Raw genomic sequence first — 21,666 nt, 5'->3', positions numbered from 1 at the left:
ATGTTGCTAAAATAGAGTAGCAGAGAGCAGCTCCTATTACAAATCAGCTCTGAGAGTCTCTGCCTATGAGGAGAGGGGGTGTGTGCCTTTCCTCCAATCAGCAATGTTAGCTATCTTGGCTATACATCACATTCTGTGTTAACCAGGAAGAGAAACTCTCCTAACACGATTTCAACTTTCCAAACAGTATATAAATGTGAAGACAGCAGATATACATATGAAACCTATGTAGGGAGATTTGGTTATTCTCTGTGTATCATCTAAAGCCTTGTACACACGACCGAGGAACTCGACGGGCGAAACACATCATTTTGCTCATCGAGTTCCTTGTTAGGCTGTCGAGGATCTCGGCAAGCCAAATTTTTCCATTGCCGTCGAGGAAAAAGAAAAGACGTCACCGCGTTCAAGAAGGGCTTCTGCTATATGCCGGCCGGCATTTGTTTTTACGCTCGTACTTGCTCTACGTTTGTAAGTAGTTTTTAAACTTTTAATAAAATTGTTGGTACCTACTACCCTATGTGCGGTCTCCTTCCCTGCATGTCTAATATCGACTGGGCTGTATGAGACGATTTGAGGAGGAGTACTTCACATTAGATCTTGCTGTATCCCGCCGAGGATTTCCTATGAGTTGTGGTCTGTTTACATTCCTGGTCCATCTTAAGCTGTGTCCCCATACTCTGGAGTATCCTGCTGTGACCTAAAATAACGCTGTTATTTGGTTACCTTTTGGAAAGCCTTAGTCCATGTGGTGGCGGATCACGTTTATGTTATTATCTACACACTGGGTGCTGTTTGTCCTGGATTTCACCGTTTTTGGACTTTATTATTGCATATGTGCATGTATTAAGGACCTATTTGCACTTTTATTTGCACTTATATTTGTGCGATCTTTTCTCCCTTTTTTAATTTGATTATTTATTTGTGGATACACAAAGGACTTTATTGCATAATGCTCTCTTTTTGGCTCGACGAGATCCTCGACAGTTTCCTCGTTGAAAAGTGTAAACACGACCGTTTTCCTCGGCAAAAAAAAAAAACAGTAAGTTTCTTGCTGGTTTTTGCCGAGAAACTCGGTCTTGTGTACGAGGCTTCAGGCTGTTCATTTCACTGGTTGTATCAAGGGTTTACATCCACTTTAACTTTGAGTATTACCAGACCCCACCCTTCTACCTTAGTATCCAAGGTGGACTTTTTTAAAGAAAGGTTTTTTGACCCTGGCATCTCATCAAGCAGGAATTTCAGAAGGTTTCCATTTCATTTTCTGTACTTTGTCAGAGGTTTGCATATTTTAAAACGTTTGGGTGAACTACAATGGATAAACCTTGATTTATAATTGCCATACATACTGTAGGTCATGAAGTTGAAATTAACCTCACTTATTTCTTTAGATTCACTTTTTTCATTTGTATGTTTCGAGAGACATAGGCATTATATTTGTTCATGACACTTTACTCATATGTGCCTCTGAAATGTCCAGTTATGTTGGCTCTAAAGTCCTGTGGATTGGTGACACTTCTTGTCAGGGCACACATTAATATGGTGACATTTCATGGTAAACTAACAAGCATATAATGCTTAAATAAACTAAGTAGCATAGCATGGTGTGCCAATATTTCTCCAAAGGGAGATTTTAAAAAGAACATTGTTTGCAGCACCACAATATAAGCCAAAGAGCGCATGAAATTAATTTATTGCAAGTTTTGACTTTCGTAAATCAGTTCACTTATCTGAAATTGTACATTCATCATAGGGCAACATCAACTGCTCTTTGAACAGTACCCGTATATACTAAATTAGTTGTCAGAATATATTTTTTCACACAACCAAACCAATGGCATATGGATATGGGTGAATGCCTGTGTGGAGCTATTTATGTTAGGACTATAAGCACAAATGTTCAAGAACAAACTCCTCTGTGAAAAATAAAAATCATGTTTTATCGAATTTGGACTTGACATACCCTCAGTATGTCACTTATCTGTTTTAGTGGATCATTTATTACCAAACATGCTATCTTAAATAAGCTGGAGGGGACAACTGAGACAAAGAGATTAGAGTATCCTTTTTAGAAGTATTTTATGCCAAAAAAGAAAAAGGAATGTCATGAAGGGGAAATATTTCAGATGTACTTTGTTGTGTATAAATGTCACAAACAACAGCTTGGTGATAAATGGAGCTTCAGGAGAAAAGGCCATACACACTGATTTTTTTTTATTTATAAAGCAATAAGTAAAGAGCTGTAGAGGTTTTATTAGCATTTTAGTTCGATAAAAAGAAAAACACTCTAAAGTTGTCTTGTGTGGATATGTTGAAAAACAAAAAAAACAAAAACAATAGACAACATTATCTTATAAATTTGATTAGAGTAGATTAGATTAGATTATTAACAATGTGCCTATTAAGTTATACTTATAAAAACCCTGTGCATTTTAAATTCAATTTATCATGAAAAAATACAGAAGCCTGACAACAAGAAAGTTTCAAATTTGGGGAAAATATATCCATACACACGTGCCTGTAAATGTATTGACATTTAATACTTTGTAATTCATTCCTACTAACATAATTACACAGCAGCTTTGCCTCCTGGGAGCCATGGATACAGACACATTTTATGCTGTACATCCATATGCCTGTAAATACATCTGTGTGCATGGGCTCTAAAACAGCATCGTTGATTTATTGCAGGAGCAAATAGCTGGTAACTTAGCAAACTGCATGATCTCTTTACAAAGTGAATTTTGTACTGATATAAGTAAATAAGATGACGATATTTTAACTTCAATCAACCAATCATATGCTAAAAAACAAAACACAAAAACACTTGCTTGTTTAATTTCCCTTGTAGTTGCCTGCTTACTCATAGTTACATAGTTGATAGGTTCAAACATTTTATTGAGAAATGTAATACAGATTACAGGGTTAAATGGAGTGTCATTCCCAAATGGCAGGGAGAGGTAACAATAATGCATATAAAAATAATAATAATGCAGGAGAAAATCGGGACGCAGTCCGTGGGGTAGATTCAGGTAGCCTTGCGCATTTTTTGCGTAGGCGGAGGGCACCTTTTTTGCCCTGCAAATGACGTCGCAATTCAAATTTCGCGACGCGCCAACGATGGGTATATGTAACATTGGCTGCCCCTGCTAATAGCAGGGGCAGCCTTACGCGAAAGACGCCATACGGAAACGACGTAAACTGCGTACGCAGGGCTTGCGTAATTTGGTGAATCGGCGTTAGTATGCAATTTGCATACTATACGCTGAGCACAACGGGAACGCCACCTAGCGGCCATCGCAAGAATGCAGCCTAAGATATGCGGGCATAAGAGCCTTATGCCGCGAATATCTTAGGCTGCAGTCGGCGTAACGAGGTTCCTGAATCAGGAGCATTTGTTACGCCGGGGTAAGTAAGCAATTGCGCTGTATAACTATGGTTACACAGGCGCAATTGCTTCTTGAATCCAGGCCCGTATGTTTGAGAATCAGCCATATAGGTGAGAACGAATATCCTGACACATAGAAGATCAAGAAAGTAAGGGTAAGCAATTGAAAGTTAAAGGTAAGGGTCAAGTAGATGAGGACTCGCGTGGGTAGGAGTCTGCCGTCAGTTGTGTCAAGAGATGCTGGGGTGCGAGGCCCACTAAGGTGCCAATTATCTAGGGCGCATAATTCTCTGTATCACAGATCTGTGTAGCTAGGCAAAGGGAAATTGCCCTAATGGGAAGAGCGATCCAAAAAGGGATCTAAGAGAAGAGAGGAGGGGATAGGGAAAGAGAGGGAGGAGGGTCAAGGGAGAGATAAGAAAAAGGACAGGAAATAGTTGGAATGTTGCCGGGGGAATAAAGGGAGGGGGGACAGAACTGGTGCCGTTAGGTTCACTTTTTTATTCTTACTTTGTTAAGGGAATACCTTCTATTCCTTCAGTAAATAAGATTCTAATAAGTGGATTCAGTAAAATAGGAATTTTTTCCTTGAAAACTAGGTCATGACATAACACTTCTCATCCTTCCTTCCTTTGAAACCTTAAAGACCCATTCTCGTATCTGCATGTGTTACTGTCATTGATGAAATGCACTGTTTAATGTGTCAGCACCAATTGTGATCATTTTCCCTGTTCATTTACTATTGGTCTTCAATATGTTTACATGTACCAAAAAATACACATGACCCGTTTTTTTTGTTTTTTTTCAACCCAAAGCAATGCAGAGCAAATTTCTACTGGCATATGAGTTGCCATTAAAGGGTCACTAAAGGATTTTTTTTTTTTTTTTGCTGAAATGACTGTTTACAGGGTATAGAGACATAAAAGTTAACTGATTCCTTTTAAAAATGATAACAACTAGCTAAAAATCAATCATATAATGTGCCTGCAGGTTAGTTTCACTTTTAAACCGGTTTAATTTTCCTGTGAACTAGAGAGACACACAGAACAAAAACAAACAAATTCAGGGCAGTGTTTTGTTTTTAAAATGAATCTGATTGGTTCTGTTAAGTTTTAGACACACAGTAATGACAGCTTAGACCTACAGTGACAAGCTCCCAGTACTGTGGTTATAAGGAGCCAGACAACCAGGAAGTGTGGAGATCACAGCAGAATTACAGCAACTTCAAAGCAAAAACGAACAATAAGGACATGAAACCAGTACTGCAGTAAGGTAAAGGAAGCTATTTAGCTAAAAAAAAAAAATTCCTTTAGTGATCCCTTAATTAAAGGGTCACATACATGTTTTAAGGGTGTAGAAGCACATTGGGGGTTTATTAGAAATTAAAACACCTCATCCCCACAACACACATACCTCTCCAGCGATAATAAGTAAACCCCATTGTGTACTTAAAAGTGGGGTATGCCTGTATACATGCATAATACAACATTGTAATAGGAAATGTAGCGCTGCCTCTAATATGCCTCTCAAATAAAATGCATTTATTGTATGTGTAACCAAATTTGCAGTGCTGTAAAAGTACCAAATACTAATCAGATAAATCCAATATTTAAATGTAGCAAAACAAACATTATCTAAATAAATACATGAGGTGTAACATGAAACTTCAGTGTTATAAATAAACACCTAAAAGACTTCATGCAGTGAGCATAGCAAAACTCTACAGTGCTACAAGCACCAAAAATACAATTTGTGATATTAGTGATCACCAAATTATAAGAATTAATAAAAAAAGTGTGGTCCATAAATAAAAGTCCATATTACATGCTCCTCCTTCAATTTGTGTACTTAAAACCAGTGACCCTCTGGCGAAGCCACATGGGGCGTGGTGTAATGCATAAGGGCGGATGTTATGGTGACATTGATCAATGTTGGTTTGTCGGCTGCAGGACAAGATCCCAGCTTTTCAGATTTAATTTTTTTGCGATACGACACTGCATTGCTTTAGCTGAAAATTGCACGTTCACGCAAAGTTGTACCCAAACAAAATTGATGTCCTTTTTCCCCCCACAAATAGAGCTTTCTTTTGGTGGTATTTGATCACCTCTGTGGTTTATATATTTTTTGCACTATAAACAAAAAAAAGAGCGACAATTTTGAAAAAAAAGCAATATTTTTTACTTTTTGCTATAATAAATACACCCCAAAAAATATATAAAAAACTAATTTTTCACTTAGTTTAGACTGATGTGTATTCTTCTACATATTTTTGGTAAAAAAAAATCACAATAAGGGTATATTGATTGGTTTGCACAAAAGTTATAGCGTCTACAATATAGGTGATAGATGCCATTTTTATTATTATTATTTTTGCTACTAGTAATGGCCGCGAAATTATAACATCGAACACTTTTGACACTATTTTGGGACCATTGTCATTTATACAGCGATCAAAGCTACAAATAGCCATTGATTATTGTATAAAATTTGCTAGGCAGCAAATTTAAAGGGACATACAGGTACACCCATTTGCCTGATGTAAATCAACGTGCAGCAGTCAGTCGACAAGGGGTTAATACATTTTTTTATCTGATTGTACTACACTATGGTTGGAACTATTTAATTGTGAGTATCTAGATCATATCTCACTGAATTGAGGATTTTAAAGTGGTTGTAAACCCAACCACACAACTTGCACCTACAGGTAAGCCTAGAATAAGACTTACCTGTAGGTGCAAGAAATATCGCCTAAACCTGCATAGTTTATGAGATATTTGCAATAATGACAGGCACCGATGTCTATGGCGCATTCCGTTTTTGTGAATGGCATTATTAGGGTTAATGCTGTATTTCCGCGCATGCGCAGGGACCATGCACGGGAGTGACGTCATTGCCGCTCCAGCCAATCACAGCGCCGGAGCGGCGATAACAGGAAGAAGATGCGAGGGGACATGGCGGCAGTGGCGGAGGGTAACGAGAAGGACTTTGGGGGCTTCGATTTAGGGTAAGTGCCACATAATGAGCTAATATGCTATGCATACTAGCTCATTATGTCTTTCTCTTGCAGGTTTTTTTCCCCGTTTTTTGGGGAGGTGTGGGGGGTTTACTTCCTCTTTAAATCAACTATGCATGATTGAGGATCAGGGTATTTGATACCCTGTGTTGGGAATGTGTGAAATTACCCATTTGGGTTTATTATTAAGGTGAGAGTTCATCTGGAGCACATGATATTGGGTTTCACCTACAGTGAAAAAAAAGCTATCCTTGCAGCACTGGTTTTAAGGTCACAAATTGAAGAAGGAGTGGGCTGCATTGTTTTAAAAATGTCTTTTATTTGGTGATTACTAATATCACAAATTTTATTTATGGTGCTTATATCACTGGACATTTGTGCTACACTGACTGCATGAAATATTGTATGTGTTTATTTATAACACTGGTGTTTTATGTTACACTTCATTTATTTATTTATATAATATTTGTTTAGTATTTTTTTTTTGCTACATTTAAATATTGGATTTATCTAAATAGTATTTGACACTTTTACAGCACTGGGGTTTTGGTTACACATACCATATATTCATTTAATTGTAAAGGCATATTAGAGGCAGTGCTACATTCCTTTGTATTTCATATTATTGAAGTAAGGTGGGAATACTTTAATGTTAGCAACAGCCTCAGAACATCTATCTATCTATCTATCTATCTATCTATCTATCTATCTATCTATCTATCTATCTATCTATCTATCTATCTATCTATCTATCTATCTCTGTATATATATATATATATATATATATCTATATATCTATATATATATATATATATATATATATATATATATAGATAGATAGATAGATAGATAGATAGATAGATAGATAGATCTATATATATATATATATATATATATATATATATATATATATATATATATATATATATATATATATATATATATATATATATATATACACTGCTCAAAAAAAAGGAACACTTTTGAATCAGAACTCCTGGGATATTGATCTGGTCAGTTAAGTAGCAGTGGGGGAGGGGTGTATACAGAGGGGGTTGTTAATCAGTTTCAGTTGCTTTTCTGTTAATTGAAATTAACAACAGGTGCACTAGATGGGCAACAATGAGACGACCTCCAAAGCAGGAATGTTTTTTCAGGTGGAGGTGTCTGACATGTTTTTCCGTACTCATCTTTTCTGACTGTTTTTCACTAGTTTTGCATTTAGCTAGGGCCAGTGTCACTACTGGTAGCACAAGGTGATACTTGAACCCTATAAAGAATGCACAGGCAGTCCAACTCCTCCAGGATTAAACATCAATACGTATCATTGCCAGAAGGTCTGCTGTGTCTCCCAGCACAAGAGCATGGAGGAGATTCCAGGAGACGGGCTCTATGAGAGCTGCACAGAGCCGTAGAAGGTCCCTAACCCATCAGCAGGACCGGTATCTGCTCCTTTGTGCAAGGAGGAACAGGATGAGCACTGCCAGAGCACTACAAAATGACCTCCAGCAGGCCACTGGTGTGAATGTCTCTGACCAAACAATCAGAAACAGACTTCATGGGGGTGACCTGAGGGTCAGACGTCCTCTAGTGTGCTCTGTGCTCACTGCTGGACACTGTGGAGCTTGATTGGCATTTTCCATTGAACACCAGAATTGTCAGGTCCGCCACTGGTGCCTCGTGCTCTTATTAGCTCATTTAGCAGTTTACTGGTTTGTTTGTAAAATTCATTCTATTATAATAGGAAACCTTAATAAATTAATAAATGGTGCCCACAAACATGCAATCAACAAGTTGATTTTCTATATCATTTCAGCTGCCCAAATTTCTGTAGCTACTCATAATTTTGACTGCATCTTTTTTCATCATATTTCAAATGCTAAGTGTATGGTTCACTTAAATTAAATGCGAAGAAATTATAATAAAATAAAAAAAAAACTATATACGTAAATGAAATGTGAGTAATTGTAAAGTGAAAAATAACCATGATTATTTTTTTTTTCAGATAACTCAGCTGGCATAGTTGCTCAGAGACATGGGTATAGCAGGAGACAGAAAGAATTCTATTCGCTTCCAGTGGTGGTAGAGGACAGCAGTTATCCTATTCAAAGCAGTACAAGCACACTGACCATTAGAGTATGCAGATGTGATTCAAGGGGAGTGGTCCTTTCTTGCAATGCGGAAGCTATTTTTTTACCAGTTGGACTAAGCACAGGAGCTTTGATAGCAATTCTACTGTGCATTATCATACTTTTAGGTGGGTTTTTTGCAAACAAATTTTCATACATATTTAAAATAATGTAATCCCCATGCTGCAATGTGGTTAGTGATTTAAGTAGTGAAATTATAAAGATTGCTGCTGATATTATTCCTGTGTGATGTATAAATATGTATAATCAGCGCTGTCCCAACAACAAAAAATGAATATTCAATCTACTACTGTATATTCCTAATAATGTGATACACTGAATATTTAAATCATATTGTACGTGCAATCTTAATACAACCTTCCAACAACAGTAGTGATGATAATAATGAAAAACCTATAAAAAATCTATAATAAAGTTCATTTGAAAGTGAAAACAGTGTTTGCACCAAAGCAGTCCTTTGGCGAACAATAGATTCTTGAAAATATAGTTGGTAATGATCTTCGGTATTATCAATAAAGTGCCCAATCGTGCTCCCCTCCTATGCGCCCTCACTCACCAGTTCCAATGTTAGCCATGTGCACTGCCGAGAAATGTGTTAGTTTTTGTTTCTTTTGTTTTGTTTTTCGTTTTTCATGTAATTCGTAAATTAGAAAAATTCGTAAATTTGAACTCATTTATGAATTTGTCGATTCGTAAATTCTGAAATGTGAAAATTCATAAATTAAAAAAAATTGAAATTCCATAAATGGGAAAGAAAGTCTAGAAATTTGAAAGAATAACTAACTAACCAACTAATAATAACTATCAATTAAATTATAGGTATTGGAATTTCCTTTCAGATTTGGCTGTTAGTAAACATAACAAATACACATTTTTCCGAAGTTACGAATTATCCAAAATAACGGATACTGCATCTAAACAAATGGAACAAAACACATTAATAATAATTATTAATAATAATAATAAAAGTTTTTAATATTATAATTGTTATTTATTATTACTAATTAATTATGCTCCATTCGTTTAGATACAGCATACGTTATTTCAGATAATTTGTAACTTCGGATAAATTCATATTCGTTACATTCACTAACAGCCAAATTTGAAAGAAAATTCCAATACCTATATTTTAATAGTTAGTAATAGTTAACTTATTATTAGTTAGTTATTATTTCCGATTTTCATATTTTTGGGTTTTTCGGATTCTCGAATTTCTAGATTTCTGAAATTTAGAGTTTATGAATTTTCGAATTTATGAATTTACAAATTTTTGAATTTACGTATTTAAGAATTTTCAAATTAAAAAGTTTACAAATATTCAAATTTACGAATTTTCAGAAAAATTATTAAATGGGTTTTCAAATATTTCCAAATTAAGTAATTTGTAGAAATTCATTAAAAAACAAATTTAGACTAAATGTGTCTATCGAAAATAGGAGAGAGTGTCGCCTCTTTTAGGATAAGAATACAAGAAGTAAAAGGGTGCCTACATCCCATTTAATATGAAAAATAATGAGACAAAAATAATTTGACAACTATTGGCTGCTTGGGGCCAATGAACGTCAGTATTTAGGTCAAGGGAAGGGGGAGGGGATTTTGGAAGGGACTTTTCGCGGCACTGATAAAGACAATCTGATAAAAGGTATCGATATTTATTTAACAAAAAAAAGGAAGAACACAGGTATAATACAAAGGACAGTTTAAGAACAAACCCCACATTTCACATCAGAAAGTAAATAACAGACATGCTGGAATCGATTCCTTACATTAAGACACAGTCTGTTATTTACTTTCTGATGTGAAATGTGGGGTTTGTTCTTAAACTGTCCTTTGTATTATACCTGTGTTCTTCCTTTTTTTTGTTAAATAAATATCGATACCTTTTATCAGATTGTCTTTATCAGTGCCGCGAAAAGTCCCTTCCAAAATCCCCTTCCCTTGACCTAAATACTGACGTTCATTGGCCCCAAGCAGCTAAAAGTTGTCAAATTATTTTTGTCTCATTATTTTTCATAAATGTGTCTATCACCTGTATTGAAAAAGGATCTGTTGTTCCTTGAGTGATAATAGTGATAATAGTATCACTTCTCTCCTAATATTCCAGTAGATGGATCGGGGCTTCTCATATGGGTATAGGGAAATAATTCCATAGCGTAATTCCATTTTTATTAAGTTAAAAATGCATAAAACAAAAATGCACACTTACAATATCCTCTTCTTGTATGTGGGCATGTAAAATCCCGCTCTGGAAGCTTAGCACCACAATCTGCGTTTCAAAGAGTGGACGTGACGTAACCGGAGGTATCCACCGGCTTAATGCATTTTGCTCAGCCCAGCAAGCGTCATCAGAATCTGGGGGATTCCCGTTTCTAGTTACTTATTTATGTCTCCTACTATACCCATTGCTTAATTTCCTATTCCTCTTTCCCACCCACCTTATTGACTTTCTCATCTACTTCATGTTCCTTTATTGAACTGCTTTATTATTACTCCTGCCCCACAATTATACGATATTTTTTTATTATAATTATCACTACTGTTGTTGGAAATTCGTATTAAAGAGGAAGTAAACCCTCAGTGTTTGCTTTTTTTTTAATACACCTGCAAGAGAAAGTCATAATGAGCTAGTATGCACAGCATACTAGCTCATTATGTGTCACTTACTTGAGATCGCAGCCCCCAAAGTCCTCCTTGGTCCCGTCCACCTCCACCGCCAACGCCATGTCCCCTCGTCGCCATTTCCTGTTATCGCCGCTCCAGAGCGGTGATGACGTCACTCCCGCGCATGCGTGCAGCACCTGGCAGGTCCCTGTGCATGCACGAAAACACGACATTAATCCAGTTAATGCCATTTACAAAGACGGCACTGCTCAGTGCGCCTGCACCGGTGTCTACGGCGTGCATGCGCCATAGACAGCAGTGCTCGTTTCTGTGAAAATATCTCTTTAACCGTGTAGGTTAAGAAGATATTCCTTGCACCTACAGGTAAGCCTTAATCTAGGCTTACCTATAGGTGCAAGTTGCAAGAGTGGGTTTACAACCACTTTAAGATTGCAAGCATAATAATATGATTTAAATATTCAGTGTATCACGTTATAAGGAATTTAGTCGATTAAATATAATTTTTTTGTTGTTGAGACAGTGCTGACTATACATAATTTTCATACATAGCTCAGACAACCATTCTTGAGCTTCATCATAGAATAAACCAATTCTAACACACTAAAAACTGCATTGCTATATATACCAGTACTATCCATAACATTCAGTTTTAGCTTTGCAATTTTAGGTAGTCTAGGTTTAGTTTACAAAGAAACTGAGAAATAGGTAAAAATCTATCAGATTTATGCTGCACTTTTGAGTAACTTAGTACAAAATACAGGTAATAATTTCATAGCAAACTCTATCCCCATAGTTCCCTAGGCACAAAAACAATGGCAAGTGAAAAACATTGGTTGTGGTCTAAAAGTTTGGACAGAATGAAGATAGAAGGTGTCCAATTACCTACCCTCTTACCTGTGGACAATTGTGTATTTTTTAAAACCCTTACCCATTGGTGAATTGGTTGAGGGGGACAGCTAGTTGGTACATAAGTTCACGCTCCCTGATGGAACCCCTCCTTCCATAACCTATAAGCATCAAGCGCTGGCTCCATCTAATGACCATAATGTGCTATTTTCCAAATTCAGGCTATTCTTATGAATAACAAACATCAGACCTGGATAGAAAATAACCTAGTAACATCCAATCTAACCAGCATTTGCACAGGACAAATATAAATGCAGTTTCAAAGGACAAAAAGATCTGTGATATAGATATACATGTGTATATTATACAGTACAGACCAAAAGTTTGGACACACCTTCTCATTCAAAGAGTTTTCTTTATTTTCATGACTATGAAAATTGTAGATTCACACTGAAGGCATCAAAACTATGAATTAACACATGTGGAATTATACATAACAAAAAAGTGTGAAACAACTGAAAATATATTTCATATTCTAGGTTCTTCAAAGTAGCCACCTTTTGCAGCAGATACATCTCTAGAACTATTAAGAGGAGACTGTGTGAATCAGGCCTTCATGGTAGAATATCTGCTAGGAAACCACTGCTAAAGGCAACAAGCAGAAGAGACTTGTTTGGGCTAAAGAACACAAGGAATGGACATTAGACCAATGGAAATCTGTGCTTTGGTCTGATGAGTCCAAACTTGAGATCTTTGGGCCAAATTCTCAAAAGAGATACGCAGACTTTTTTTTTTTTTTTTTAAAGTGTATTTTGTGCGTGTACTCGAGAGAGGAGCCGGACTGCAGGAGTTGGGAGTAGGCAGGCCTCCCCCAGAGGCAATCTGCCATCTTTCTCCATGCCCCGGGTGGCAATGGCGGGTGTGTGAGGGGGTCCTCCCACACAGCCCGCCCTACCTGCTCCGCTTTGAAGCCCAACGGGGCAGAGGGACTCCCTATAAGGGAGTGAGAGGATTAGCCAGCTCAACCAGCCCAATTAGTCCTTCGCCTCTCTTTTAGAGACCGCGTGATCAAAGTGCATGTGTTAACCCAATTTAGAGTGCGTGTGTAGGTGTGGTGGTTTTTGTGGGAGGGGGTGGGCGTACTAAGCACAGGCTTACCTTGCATAGCACACCCACCGGGAGCCGGGCTGAGACCACCAAACTCAATTCACATGAAGCCGAGACCGGGATCCGAACCTCTAGCTGCAGAGGTGAATGGCTTGTCAGCACAGTGCCAATCGCGTTGAGCCACCGCAGCTCCCTGAGAGATACGCAGACTTAACTCCATTTTTCTAAATTTACACGGCGCGTATATTTGCGCACGATCGTCAAAACGACTTAAGCAAAGATTTCCGTATTTTCAGCCGTACTTAAATTAGTTACACCTGCGCATTCCCGGGCGCAAATTACGCTAGGCTCGCCGCTGTTTTTGATAGGCAAAGATGCAAATGAGGGAGTTAGGGCGATTCTCAGAATTAAGTGTGTGTGCCGTATTTTCCGCCCTGTGCGCACCTGTTAGTTTTTCTGACTAAATTTCCACATTATAAAACCAGCCCTAATTTTACACATGCTGTGGAAGGGTTTGCTGAAGGTAGTGACTAGAGGTTAGAGCTCTAGTTGTGAAGGTTTTTGTTTAAAAATGCCAGGACCAGCGATGATTTTGACAGCACTTGCTGCCTTACAGGCACAAAGGAGGAGGAGGGCACAGAGGAGGAGGATGAGGGCACAGGCGCGAGTTTATCGTCCACGGCGTGATATTTGGCAAATGCCAGCTTATGAGGTGATTGGCAACTACCGTTTTGATAGGGAGGCCATCCTGGAGATCACCCAACTCCTTCATGAGGATCTAATCGCCCCAACCCTACGTTCCCATGCCCTGACACCTCTTGAAAAAGTGATGGCAACCCTCCATTTTTTAGCGAGTGGCTCATTCCAGCGAGCATCTGGAGGTGTGGCTGGGATGGTGCAGTCAACCATGAGCAAATGTCTACATCAGGTGGTCCCTGCCATACTGCGGCGCATGAGCAACCAGTTTGTCATGCCCACCCAGGAGGACCAGCGTGTGCAAGCAATGACAGACTTTTATAATATTGCTGGCTTTCCTAAGACCATCGGGGCGATAGACTGCACCCATGTGGCACTACAGCCCCCCCCATGATACTGAACACCTGTTCAGAAACAGGAAAGGCACGTGCACCCACGTGGTGGGTGCACGTGGGTAGGCACCCACCACGTGGGTACCTGCCGGAGCATGATGGGACGGTGATGCCTATATAAATGGGATGCAAGGCGCGCTTCCATCATTACAGCGACAACAGGCGACGAGTCAACATCGGAAGAGAGAAGAACAGAAGACCCTGACGTCACAGAAGACCGCGCCGGCTGCCTGTTACTAATTGAGCTAACACACAAACATAGCAGGCAGCCAGCGCTGAAGAAGAAGGCACCGGACATCTGCAGAAGAACCGGGGTTCGCCGAGTCAACAGCGGAAGAGGGGAGAAGATGGAAGAAGCCCCCCGGAGTCCGGAGAAGCCCCCCCCGGAGAGCGGAAGAAGAAACCCCCCCCGGAGAGCGGAGAAGACCCCCGGAGAGTGGAAGAAGAAGCCCCCCCTGGTAATTGAGCTAATAACGAAGACAGGGGGGGCATCCGGAGCAGAATAATAAATTATTTTAAAAAGCCTTGTGTTGTGTGTTTACTAACTTTTACTTTTTGCCTCCAGGTGAATGGATAGGGGTACGATGTACCCCATATCCATTCACTTAGGGTGGGGGGCCGGTATCTGGGGGCCCCCTTATTAAAGGGGACTCCCAGATTCCGATAAGCCCCCACCCGCAGACCCCGACAACCAATGGCAAGGGTTGTCGGGAAGAGGTCCTGTCCTCATCGACATGGGGACAGGGTGCTCTGGGGTGGGGGGGCCCGCAGTGCGCCCCCCTGCCCCAGAGCACCCAACCCCCCCATGTTGAGGGCATGCGGCCTGGCACGGCTCAGGAGGGGGGGGGACGCTCGCTCGTCCCCACTCCCATTCCTGACCGGCCGGGTAGCGTGCTTTGGATACGGGTCTGGTATGGATTGTAGGGGGACCCCCTACGTCAATTTTTCGGCGTGGGGGGGTCTCCTTACAACCCATACCAGACCTAAGGGCCTGGTATGCTCCTGGGGGGGGAACCCATGCCGTTTTTTTCTTTGAAAATTGGCATGGAGTTCTCCCTCTCAGGAATGCATGCTGAGCGACGCTGTCATTTTTGTTTATAATTATTTGTTTTCCCGGCCCGTCTTTTTTTTTCACCCGTCGCAACTTTAGTGTCCCGTCGAAATTCTCAAAGCCGCCCGGCGTTAATTACGTTCGCGCGCTGCACGTCGGGAAAATTACGTCACACGCATGCGCAGTACGGCCGGCGCGGGAGCGCGCCTCATTTAAATTTAAAACGCCCCCAGGAGAGGAGGACCGCCTTACGACGGCGGCACTTAAGTTACACGGCGTGTAATTTCTACGTAAGTGCTTTGACGATCAGGCACTTAGGTAGAAATTTTAAGTCAGTGTAACTTAACTGCTGAAATTTAAGTTACGCAGCTTTTTTGAGAATTTGGCCCTACATGCCTGGTTCCCACCGTGAAGCATTGAGGAGGAGGTGTGATGGTGTGGGGGTGCTTTGCTGGTGACACTGTTGGGGATTTATTCAAAATTGAAGGCATACTAAACCAGCATGGCTACCACAGCATCTTGCAGCGGCATGCTATTCCATCCGGTTTGCGTTTAGTTGGACCATCATTTATTTTTCAACAGGACAATGACCCCAAACACACCTCCAGGCTGTGTAAAGGCTATTTGACCAAGAAGGAGAGTGATGGGGTGATGTGCCAGGTGACTACCTCTTGAAGCTCATCAAGAGAATGCCAAAAGTGTGCAAAGCAGTAATCAAAGCAAAAGGTGGCTACTTTGAAGAACCTAGAATATGAAATATATTTTCAGTTGTTTCACACTTTTTTGTTATGTATAATTCCACATGTGTTAATTCAAAGTTTTGATGCCTTCAGTGTGAATCTACAATTTTCATAGTCATGAAAATAAAGAAAACTCTTTGAATGAGAAGGTGTGTCCAAACTTTTGGTCTGTACTGTATGTATATATATATATATATATATATATATATAATTCAAATACTCCCCTTACATTCCGAACCAAGATTAAAGGGACATTTTCAGATTTTGTTTAGCTTCTTTCAGTGATCCAAATAATGTTTAAACGTATTACTCTAAGGCAGTGGTTCTCAACCTGGGGGTCAGGACTGATGATTTGACAGGGGTCACCAAATCCTCGGCTGTTCCTGAAGCCCGCGGCCACCCACTCAGCCTCTTTGCAGCCACCCATTCAGTTCACTGCATGGCTGGGGGGCAGAGACTAGAGGTCAGCTGACTGGTGAGAAATGTGAAGTGGGAGGAGCCCCTATCTCCTGATTTCGGTAGAGGTGTCACTGCTACGAGACACCAAAAAGTCAGAGACACAGTGAAGCCAGAGACACAGTGATTAACACTACCTGTGATTATAGTCCCCATTAAAAGTCCTCACTACAGTTCTCAGATCAGCAGATGACCTTGATCAAGAGCATCTAAGATGGCTGATCAGAACTCCCCCCAGCACTGTCACTCATCCCCCCCCCCACCAAGAAGGAAAAGAAGGAATAAAAATAGAGAATACATGGAAGGGAGAGAAAAAAAGGGGGAGGAACAAAGAAAAAGGAAGAGAAAGAACAAGAAAGATGGCTAGAGAGAGGTATGGGGGAAAAAAACAAGAAATGAGGATAGAGGGAGATAAAAGGCAAAGAAAGGAGAACAGAGAGAAAGAGTGGTACATCCTAAAATGTACTATAAGGGGTTTTAATACTGTACGAGTGGAAGGGATTCAGGGAGTGCTAAATGTCGTGGGTTAGGGGCGCAAATTACTTGTCTTGCCTTGGGTGCTGACAACCCACACTATGAAAATAATTTTTTTTTTTTTGTCAAATAACTTTTTTTATTGTATAAATGCAGAAAAAGTAGGTATCACACAGTATACAGGAGCATACGTCACAACATACCGGTAAACAGCAGTATAAGGCACATAACAGCCCGCGTGGTACGTTGTTATGAGATACCTGACACAGGTCCATTGCATAGGATTAGGCAATATCTAACACCACATTAAAGAACAAATACTGTATTACATCAATACGCCTATGCATGCTGCGAAACAACAAGCAGAAAAGGGGCCTCAGGGGTACCCCCAGGGGAGAGGAGAGAGAAAAAGAAAGGAAAGGGTAGAAAGGAAATAAGGGGGAAAAGAGGTAGGAGAAGGGAAAGCACATCGAGTCGGCTCAATTACCTGGTCACGGTGGGTCCTCCCGGAGACGCCAAGGCGCCCAGACCGCGTCATGGGCCTCCAATCTGTCCTGTATCCTGGCCGTCATCCTCTCCATCAGCTCCACGTCTTTAATTCTAGCGTATAGGGCCCCCGGTTCAGGAGGAGAGGATTTTTTCCAGTTTAGAGCTACAAGGCATCGGGCAGCTGTGAGGACATGACGCGAGAGCTTTCTACAAGGCAGCGGGGCTCCCTGAGGGGACAGACCCAGGAGGAAAACTTGGGGGTCATGGGGACTTGTACTTCCAGGAGGCGGCTCAACAGTTGTTGCACCGCAGTCCAAAATGGGACAATCCGCGGGCATTCCCAATAGATATGGAAGAGGGAGCCTCTGTCTCTCTGACACCTCCAGCACCTGTCAGAGCTAGTAGGGAATATGGAATGAAGCACGTCGGGGGTCATATACCAGAACAAGAGAACCTTATATGTGTTTTCCCTGTAAAGCGTACACATTGAGCTCTTTGCTGTCTGAGACCAGATAGCTCGCCACTGTTCAATTGGTATCGCCTCGCCAAGGGCCTTTTCCCATCGGTTCATATAAGAATGTTTGCCTAGGGATTCTAGGGGATAGGCATTCAGTGTTTTGTATATCTCCGAGATTAAGCCCTTCTGAGCCGATCCGGCTAGAACCATCCTTTCAAAGGGAGTTGGGGACGAGAACTGCAAGGTGGGTGCTATAGACAGGGCGTAGTGTCGGATCTGCAGGTAACCGTAGAAAGCCTGCCTAGGGATATCAAATTTAGATTGCAGACTAGCAAAGGGCAATAGCTTACGCGACAGAGGGTCCACCAGGTTCCCAAAGTGGAACAGGTTGCGGGACGTCCATGGGTAAGACATTTGATGAGTGAGACTATCTGGCACCTTGGGGTTATACATGAACGATGTCAGGAGCGAACGTTCTGAGGACAGGCCACAGGGTTGTGACAATCGGCACCATAGTCGTCAAAGCTGAGCCATGGAACCTAGCATACGCTCAGGGGGAACCTCCGCATTCGCATTCCACAGCAAGTTATTAGGGTGGGTCGGGGCCAACCATAGTTTCTCAATCTCCGTCCACCTGTTGTATGACCGCTGGGTGAACCAAGAAGGTATTGCTCGTAGCTGAGCGGCCTGATAATACTTGATGAGGTTAGGGAACGCAAGTCCCCCATCTGAGCGCGCCGCCGTCAGCACCGATTGAGGGACTCTATGTCTTTTGTAGTTCCAAGTAAACTTGAGTAGGTCGGACTGAAGTGTCCGCAATTGTATGTAAGGGACGGGGATGGGTAACGTTTGGAAAAGGTAAAGAAGCTTCGGGAGTATCGTCATTTTAATTGACGCGATCCGGCCAAGCAGTGAGATATGGTGCTTTTTCCATTGCAGCAGCTATGAAAATAATTTTATTGTTAGGGGTCCCCACAAACTGAGAAATTTTATTAGGGGTCACGGCACTTAAAAAGCTCGAGAACCACTGCCCTAATGTGACCCTGAAGTACATTTTCTTCATTATATCACATATATAGTTTAGGTATGGATGTATTAAAGGTTATTCAAATTTATTGACCTTTTTCCATTATTTTTTTTTAGTTATTGTAGTACTCTACGTAGCATTAAGAAGACAGAAAAAAAAGGATGGCCTAATGACCTCAAAAGAAGATATAAGGGACAATGTTATCCATTATGACGATGAAGGAGGTGGGGAGGAGGACACACAAGCCTTTGACATTGGTGCTCTAAGAAATCCAAAGGTGATTGAAGACAATAATGTTCGCAGAGACATAAAACCTGAACCTTTGTGTCTGCCTCATCAAAAACCATCAGCAGAAAACAACAGTGATATCAGAGATTTTATCAATGAAAGGCTTCAAGCGCATGATGTGGACCCAAATGCTCCCCCATATGACTCACTAGCTACATATGCCTATGAAGGTTCAGGATCTGTGGCAGAATCTTTAAGTTCTATAGAGTCACTACGAATGGAGACAGATCAGAATTATGATTTTTTAAGTGACTGGGGACCCCGTTTTAAATTATTGGCAGAAATGTTTGAAGAAGAAAAATATAATGCTGGCAACATTACTTAACTTATAGACTGAAAATGACCAACAATCAACAAGCTTTATCTAGACTATGTAAAAAAAAAAAAGAAAAAAAAAGTTTTATACTAAAATGCTACAATATTTATCATACTGTCAGTTTTCGTTTGTTTCACAGCTGGAAGGTTGATCCTGTAATGAAATAAAAATGTTTTTGCTATTTTTCATTGAAACTGAGAAACTCAGGTGTGTTATCTACAATTTAATGAAATGACACTTTGAGAATAAATATAATTTATTGGCATTATGGTGGAAAGAGGGGAAGATTTTTTTAATTCCACTGAATTGCCTGCTGAGGCCTTTATCCTGATATATGCAGTGAAGACCAGGAAAGAATTTTAAACACAAATGTGATGTCAAAAACATGGCAGAAGCAAATATTTCTCTTTACTATAGACAAACCCAGTTATTTAGCATTTTAAAAAACTTGTTTCCCTTTCAATCTTTGTGATGTCTCTTATTTCACACGTTCATCCTCTGATTGAACACTATGCAATCATAAGCAAATAAAATAAAAAAAAACTCTCAACATTGTATTTTAAGGATATTTTGCTTTAGAAAACAAAACAATTATATAGCTGATTTTTTATTACAAAAAAAAAAACAAATTATAGGTTTAGTGGTGACAAAATGGAAGAATGTGTTGGCTATAAACTGAACAATTTCGAACAATCTATTTTTTTTTTTTTAAACATGATGAATAAAAAAAAAACTCTTCAAACATATTACCTACCCTAGAAGTACATGAGATTGAAATCAATGTTTCAAGTACTTAAAATTAAAGGAAGCCTGTACTAAAAGAAAATATAGGGTTGTCAGGCCAAAATACCTAAAAAAATACCAGTTGTCTGGCTGTCTTATAGAATACATTCTGAGTTACTGTCCTGGAACAAAGTAACGTCAAACCTATTAGTTATTGTTTGTGCATCAGAAAATATTACAATCATTGCAACTGCATGCCAGCTAGGCAACTAGCATTTTCAGAAAGAGAAATCAGCATTGGCAGCCTTAAAATTTTCATAGTACAGCATATCATTAACAAATACCAAAAGCTAGAATTATTTTTAATGATAGCAACAAATGTTTGGCTACCTAAGGACAGGTGTAGATTGCCAGTAAGGCTTGGGTGTCTGAGACTTTGAGCAGAAAAATACTATCAGCCAAAATAATTCACAGTAGCCCCACCCTACTGTGGACAACACCTTATTGACATTCTTTGTAGTGCAACTATAGAGTAACAAGCCGCTACAATCCTTACTTAGATGGCCTTCTAAATGGCCTACACCTAACCTAAAGTTCTTTACTATAAAGGACATGCTGCTCCGAACTGAGAGAACTAATTTGAGGTGATCTTAGTTGCTGACACACATGCACATACTGTTCTGTATTTAGAATTGGAATACATTTCTTGAAAAAAACTAAATTAATTTTGGAACAATCTGAAATATTGATAGGTCTGCTGCTTCTTACAACTTCCAAATAAACAAATAAATCCAGGAACAGATAAAGGGAGGTTCTGGGCTGACTTCTGCAGTTTGTTGTCCTTGTTAGCCCTGTCAGGATGAGTACATGTTTAAGTTATAACCCTTAAGTACTCAGTTTTATAATGTGTATGCACAGTTGAAGTGTCAAAATGAAAGATCAGTTAGATTGTACATTTTTAGTGATGTGTTACTATGTTGATCCCTATACTTGGTACTAGCACTGTGGAACAATCATAGGGAAATGTTATCTATGAGAAAGTTGTGGTATTTACAAGAATGCAATTAATGAATGACCACTGTGTGTGTGTGATATCAAATATTTTTTGAATGTTATTTTTTTTCCATTAAACACATTAAAAGATTAAGTATTAGAATTTTTCAGGATGTGGCACAGCACAAAAGCATGAGACCATTAGCATCAACTCTGAAATGTTAATTGTAGCAGTACTACAGGAAAACATTATAGGCTTCTAAGTTTGGAATGAACAGGATGACCAAAGAAAATAGTATAAATATTTTTAATGAAAGATTATAAAATCTAAACAAACACAATTTTATTAGCTGTCAACCTTTTGATAAATAAATCCACTAAACATCAGCAGTAAATATAATGCAGTATTTCCACAATACTAACATAAAGATGATTAACATA

General features: G+C 39.6%; 1 protein-coding gene across 2 annotated transcripts in view; it reads left to right on the top strand.

Moving 5' to 3' along the window:
- The window catches only part of CDH12 (cadherin 12), a 1,098,816-nt gene extending 1,077,428 nt beyond the window's left edge, over window positions 1–21,388 (top strand). For both annotated transcript variants that reach the window (XM_040353560.1, XM_040353563.1), the window contains 2 exons: window positions 8,404–8,655; window positions 19,022–21,388. In XM_040353560.1, coding sequence (XP_040209494.1) covers window positions 8,404–8,655; window positions 19,022–19,518 — 749 coding nt within the window. In that variant the 3' untranslated portion in view covers window positions 19,519–21,388. The remainder of the gene's footprint in view (window positions 1–8,403; window positions 8,656–19,021) is intronic.
- The last annotated feature ends 278 nt before the right edge of the window (window positions 21,389–21,666 follow it).

Source organism: Rana temporaria, chromosome 5 (genome assembly GCF_905171775.1).
Source record: "Rana temporaria chromosome 5, aRanTem1.1, whole genome shotgun sequence".
Classification (NCBI taxonomy): domain Eukaryota; kingdom Metazoa; phylum Chordata; class Amphibia; order Anura; family Ranidae; genus Rana; species Rana temporaria.
The sequence above is the reverse complement of the archived record's forward strand: the minus strand, read 5'-3'. Positions and strand labels throughout refer to the sequence as shown.